We start from the raw sequence: 5,968 nt of genomic DNA on the forward strand, positions 1-5,968 counted from the left end.
CAAACGGGAGCTGGAGGGCCCCCCCACACACACGCGTCCCCCCTCCCACCACCACCTCCCCCCGCTCCGTTTGCTTTGGGGCGGAAGGTGTGAAGGAGCCCGAGCCGGGCTGTAAACACGGAGGTCACTTCAAAGAGGACGCCCGGGGACATCCTTAGCACCACCAGATTATTTCGGCACCCCCGGGCGGGGTGGGGAGGGGGGGGGTGGTGAACATCCCGTTTGGCAGCTTAGAAAAGCGGGGAAGGGGGGGCCGAGGGGGCCACACTCCCTATCCACCCCAGGGTTCCCAGAGCATTGTGATTTAGGGACGGAGGGTCCCCAGACTCGGCCAGGAGCACCTCCCCTGCTCCCTAGCCTTTCCAAGGATGCTCCCCATCCCCCCTGTCCCTGCTGTCCCCCCTCTATCTTCCCTCCTCATCTTCCCTAGGAACTGGCAGGAAGGCAACACCTTCCTTATCTCCTTCCGACGGGTGGTCCGGCCCCACTGTCCCTCACCCCCGGCTCCGGCCTTGTTATTTTTCTGGAGTGTCCCTGCATTTGTCCCCAGGGATTCCTCAGCCAAACACTTCCTTCCTGGAAGGGAAAGGGAAATCTCCAAGAGGCGGATAGAAAGTCAGCAGCTCCGTCTCCGCTGGCCAGGCGCCTGCGGCCGTTTCCGTGCCCGGCGGCTGCGCCAGAGGGGGGGAAACAGCAACCCCGACACCCCCACAGTGCTGGGATATTTGGGGGCAGTGGGGGGCTGGAGGGAGAGATGGGGAGAGGGATAAAGGGAGGGAAAGGAGGACGGTGGGGGGGGAGGGCGGAGAAAGAGAGGGAGAGCAGGATGGAGGGAATAACGGAGGGAGGGAGGGGCAGAATGGTGGAATCATCAAGGTTGGAAGAGACCTTTAAGATCATCAAGTCCAGCCGTCAAGCCAGCACTGCCACTGCAAGCCCTAAACCACTAAACCATGGATGGATGGATGGGGGAAGGAGGGGGCTGTTGGATTGATGGATGGACATCTGGATTGACAGATCACTGTTATCGAGGGGTCTCTCCAGGGTGAGGCAGGCTGGGCAGCATCTGGAATGTAAACACACTTCGGGACATGGTCCTGGATGCAGCATTCCCACCCCTCAAGCCCCCCTGGCCCTTAGACCAAATTAGATCCACTGGAAAGTCTCCCAAAACCCCCAAGTAGGCTCCCATCCCTCCAGGTGTGGGGTTTGTGCAACCCTCAGCCCCTCAGCCTGTCCCTCCCCATTCCCTCTCTTTGGACAAAGGACCATCCCTGCATGGGGGGACTCCAGCTGATGTCCCCCAAACACGGAGTGTGCTGGCAGGAAGGCAGAGGCAGCCCCTCCCCGACGGGAAGCCTCCCAAGGAACCCAGTAATGATCCTGCATCCTTGCCAAGGGAGAACAAAGGCTGAGGAGACAGGATAGTTCATCACCAATAAATGAAGGATGTAAATAGCAAATAGGGGGAAGATTTATTTCGAGCAGAGCCTCAGGAAGCGACAGGGCCTGTGGGGGGAAGTGGGACAGGAGCCATTTGGTGGCTCATCAAAATCCTGGTTGGGGTGAGCCGGGGTCCTGCCCAGCGCCCAAATCCCCCACCAGCACCCAGGGGGTCCAATGTCCCCCCCACACACCCAGGGGTCCCGTGTCCCTGTCCACACCCAGGGGGTCCCATGCCCTCAGGTTTGGGTGTTTCACAGCACCAGGTCCCTTTTCCACTCCCGGGTGAGTCACCCAGGGCTTGTCCTGGCCTCAGATAAGGATAAAAGCCCAAAAATGGGATTTGGTGGGACAGAGCAGCCGCCTGATGCAATCAGAGCTGGGGGGCTGGGGCAGGCAGGCACCCACCCCACAGAGCCAAACACCCCTATCCCAGTGCTGTGATGCTCCAAAGGTTTGGGGTTTTTCCTATCGTTTCCCAAAGCGTTGCTGGGGAAGAGACCAGGGAGAGTCTGTCCCAGGCTGGAATCCCCACCAGCGTCCGGGGTACCCAGCAGGGTCCACGGGCAGCCACAAGGTTGCAGGACCCCCCATATGCACCCCCCACCACCCCCGCCTCATCTCACGGACACGCCTGAAGCCCAGCTGCACCCCCCACGCTACTCCACGACGCCCCCAACATTCCTCCCCCACAGCCCCCCGAGGGAACTGCTACGCACGCTGCCTCCTTTTTAACCAAAAATACTCATTTTATTTGACACAAAACACAAAGGGTGCTTGGGGAGCCGCCCCCGCCCGAAGCCCCCCGGGGCTCCTCCCCGCGCTCTGCCGCAGCCCCGTACCCCAGTTTTCCCCGTCCCTGTGAGCAGCGGCTTTCGCAGCGGGGGGGTCCCAAAGCAAGCCAGGCTCTGGGCCAAGCGAGGTGGGGGTCTTTTTTCCCCCCCCGAGGAGACAGCTCGGGGGCGCCGGGAGTGGCCGGGCGGGCGTCAGGCGCGTAAAGAGCGTTCTCCTGGGTGGCAGGGTCCAGCTTTGCCCCCTAGGGCCGGGCCCCCCTTGCCCCCGGGGGGATGGCTGTGCCCGGAGGAGTAGCTGGCAGAGCGCTCGGGGCCGGGGCCGGGGGGCCGGCAGCACAGGAGGGCGGCGCAGGCGTGGCGAAAACGGGGGTCGAAGAAGGCGTAGAGGAAAGGGTTGAGGCAGCTGTTGATGTAGGCGACGCCGGTGCAGTAGGGATGGAGGTTGTTGAGGAAGGTGTGGAGGGCGCAGGACCAGGGCAGCACCTGCAGGTCCATCAGCACGTAGAGGGTCTTGACCAGGTGGAAGGGCAGCCAGCAGCCCCCGAAGGTGGCCACCAGCACCGTGATGATGGTGAGGAGGCGCTTGCGCTTGCGGAGCCCCTCGGCCCGCTCCCGGCGAAAGTGAGTGGCCACGGTGCGGGCGATGAAGAAGTAGCAGGTGAGCATGACGGCGAAGGGGGCCACGAACCCCACGGCGGTGGAGGAGAGCCCCAGCCCCACCTCCCAGGCGCCCTCCGACCCCAGGGCCTCCAGGTCCGTGTAGTCCATGTAGCAGGTGATCCTGGGATCCTCGCCGAGGGCGGCCGCCCGCCGCAGCACCAGGGCCGGCAGGGCCAGCAGGGCCGCCAGAGACCACAGGGCCACGGTGGCCACCAGCCCACTGACCCGCAAGCGCAGCTTGGCGGTGGCCAGGGGCCGGACGATGGCCAGGTAGCGGTCGAAGCTCAGCCCCGTCAGGCAGAAGACGCTGGCGTACATGTTGACAAAGACCAGGTAACTGCTGACCTTGCAGGCGGCCGTGCCGAAGGGCCAGTGGTAGCCCAGCCAGGTGTAGGCGGCCCAGAGGGGCAGGGTGACCACGAAGGTGAGGTCAGCGGCCGCCAGGTTGGCGATGAAGGTGTCGGCGGAGCGCCGGCGGTCGCGGCCACCCTTGAAGATGGTCCAGAGGACCAGCCCGTTGCCAGCGGTGCCCAGCAGGAAGACCAGCAGGTAGATGGTGGGCAGCAGGGCCAGCGAGGGGCCCCACTCCGTGTACTCGCAGTATGTCTCGTTGTCACTGTAGGCGTAGGCGTCCGCTGCCTCCTCCATCCCGGCGCTGGGCTGGGCTCAGCTCAGCTCAGCTCATCCCGGGCTCACCCGCTCCTCCAGCCCCTGAGCCACCCTGCAAATCCCACCGAGTTACCTCCCCTTCCTCCTCCTCCCCGCCCTCCTCCTGGATGGGACGGACAGGACAGGGCAGGAGCGACGGATGGCTGGGGGGGAGCCCCCGTGGGAAACTTCACAGCTCCCCCCACCTCCATCTGGCTCCTTCCCGGGGGGTTTTACCGAGCTCTCACCCGCGTGTCAATGCGCCGACCCCCGAGATAACCCCGTCCCCTGCCACACCCGGGGGGTCTGGCCGCCCACCAAGATGGGCTTTGGTGCTGGGATCAGGGCAGCAGCGTTGGGGGGGCTCAGGGCCGGGGGGGGCCTGAGGGTTCTGCCAGCATTTGGGGTTTCAGTTCAGGGCGCCGCATTCGGCGCTGGGGTGTCACACGCTGGGGTTGCATTTCGCACAGGCGGTGTCACATCGGGCACTTGGTGGCAGGGGGTCACACTGGGGGGGGTTCACACTGGGTGGAGTCGCACTGGAGGAGGGGAGATGCATTTGGCATTTTGCATTTGGCACTCAGGATTCCCCGTTTTGCTCCCAGGTTTGCTGCACTGTGCACACAGTGGTGGCTCCGGGGGGTCCCCCAGTGCTGGGGCCCCATTTTGAGCAAAACATGCCAGGGAGACTTTTTTAGGCATTTATCAAAAATCTGGGGTGGGGTGGGGAAGGCTCTGGGACCACCCATACTGCAAAAAGCCCATTTTAGGGCAATGGCTGCCACAGGACCAGCTGCCAGTGGAGCTCCCAGTGCATCCCAGCTCCGCAGGTCAGTCACGGAGCCGGATGCAGCAGCGCCTTCGGCTTAGCCAAGAGAGAACAGACATCCCCCCGACCCACAAATAAATACTGGGGGGACAGGGTCAGGAGGGGGGGCCCTCTGGTGGCGGGGCTGTGCGCTGCAGATGTCCCACTGGGACTGAACACAATTCCAGCTTTGGGGAAAAGCACCGGAGAAGCCAAGCAGGACTTTGCAGAGTGAATGAAGTCTGAAGAGCCCTGAGTGTCCTGGGGACACGCTGTGGGGTCTGGGCTGGAGCCTGGGCTGAGGGGGGTCTGAGCTGGGCTGAGGGCAGATTGAACACGGGACAGGCTGTGGAAGGGGCAGGTTTAACACCCGAGTGCAGGGATGGAGGCTGGGGGGGACACAGAGACCCCCAACCCCTTGCAGGCACAGTGGAGCCCTTCTCCCAGCAAAGGGGTGTAAAGGAGGGGTTTGGGGGGGAATTCAGTGTCTGAAAGAGGGGGGAGCTCACAGGAGTCTCCAAACCGAGACAGAGTGGTCTCAGGGGGTAAAGGGGCTGCTAAACAGGGATGTGGGTTGGGGGGCCCCAGAGGTAGGGACATGGCAGGCACTGAACCAGACACTGAGAGGGCCCACAGCGTCAGCAGGGAGAACAAGACAGGGCTTAATCAGGCTGGAGATAAGGAACGATCCCATATCCAGTGCTGGGACAGCCAGATTGGAGGCAGGGAGGAATTAAACCCAAAAGCTTCTACAACTGGCAGCAGAACCCTGAGGGTGTCCCGGTTCTGGTTAAAATGCCAACTTCGATTAAAGAAGGGGCAGAACCCCCCCTCTCCCCAGTGTAGGCTAATTAATGCTAATTAGCGGCATTAACGGGGAAACCCCAGCGCCGCAGAGGAGCCGCCCCTGGGATCACAGAGAGGCTGCCCAGGCTGCTCCTGCTGTGGCCAGAACCCCATTAATGAGCAGCACCGTTACTGAGCCGTGTTATTAATGGCTATTAATAACAATCCTAGCTATCTCTGTCCCATTGGAACACGCCTCCATTTCCAGCCCCCACTCAGGTATCCCTTCTCAAAAGCTGGAGGACTGAGGGTCCAAGTCACTCCCTCACTGACCTGATTGCCCTCAGTGCCATCCCAGTGGTCCCAGTGCTGGGGAAGGAGTCCCCCTGGCGGGGTTTGTGGTGGCCAATGGCAGTGGATCAGTGGCCAGAGCTGGGCTGATAACGAGCCCGTGGTGCTGATAACAAACCCCGTTATCTGCAGCAGGGGGAGGGGAGGGGGCTGCAGGGGGACGCTGCAAGGAGCTGCTCTCCCTCTGCCCTGGGCACCACTGAGGGGCTCTGGGACCCTCATTCCCCAGGCTCTGGCACCAGCGGCTCCATTGGGAACGAGCCAGGGTCACGGCACCCCCTCTGGCTCTGAGGGGGACTGGGTTGGGAGCCCCCATGGAGTGGGATGTGAAGCAAGGCCCCCACAGGCAGGAAGGGCAGCGCTCGACCCTGCACAAGGAGGGCTCCGGCAGCTTCCTCCAAAGCCGCAGGAGTTACATCCGACCGGGGAAGCAACACCCCTCGGGCACGGCTCCTGTGCCTCTGTTCCCCCTTCCATG

General features: G+C 62.9%; 1 protein-coding gene across 1 annotated transcript; it reads right to left on the reverse strand.

Moving 5' to 3' along the window:
- Positions 1-1,475: 1,475 nt before the first annotated feature.
- On the reverse strand, positions 1,476-3,607 carry APLNR (apelin receptor). The gene is given in 3 exon segments (XM_029965731.1): positions 1,476-1,509; positions 2,397-2,473; positions 2,475-3,607. Coding segments are annotated over 3 exon segments (1,182 nt in total). The 5' UTR covers positions 3,546-3,607.
- Between the last annotated feature and the right edge of the window lie 2,361 nt (positions 3,608-5,968).

This window comes from Manacus vitellinus, unplaced genomic scaffold (assembly GCF_001715985.3).
Source record: "Manacus vitellinus isolate BGI_N305 unplaced genomic scaffold, ASM171598v3 scaffold_118_pilon, whole genome shotgun sequence".
Taxonomy (NCBI): Eukaryota; Metazoa; Chordata; class Aves; order Passeriformes; family Pipridae; genus Manacus; species Manacus vitellinus.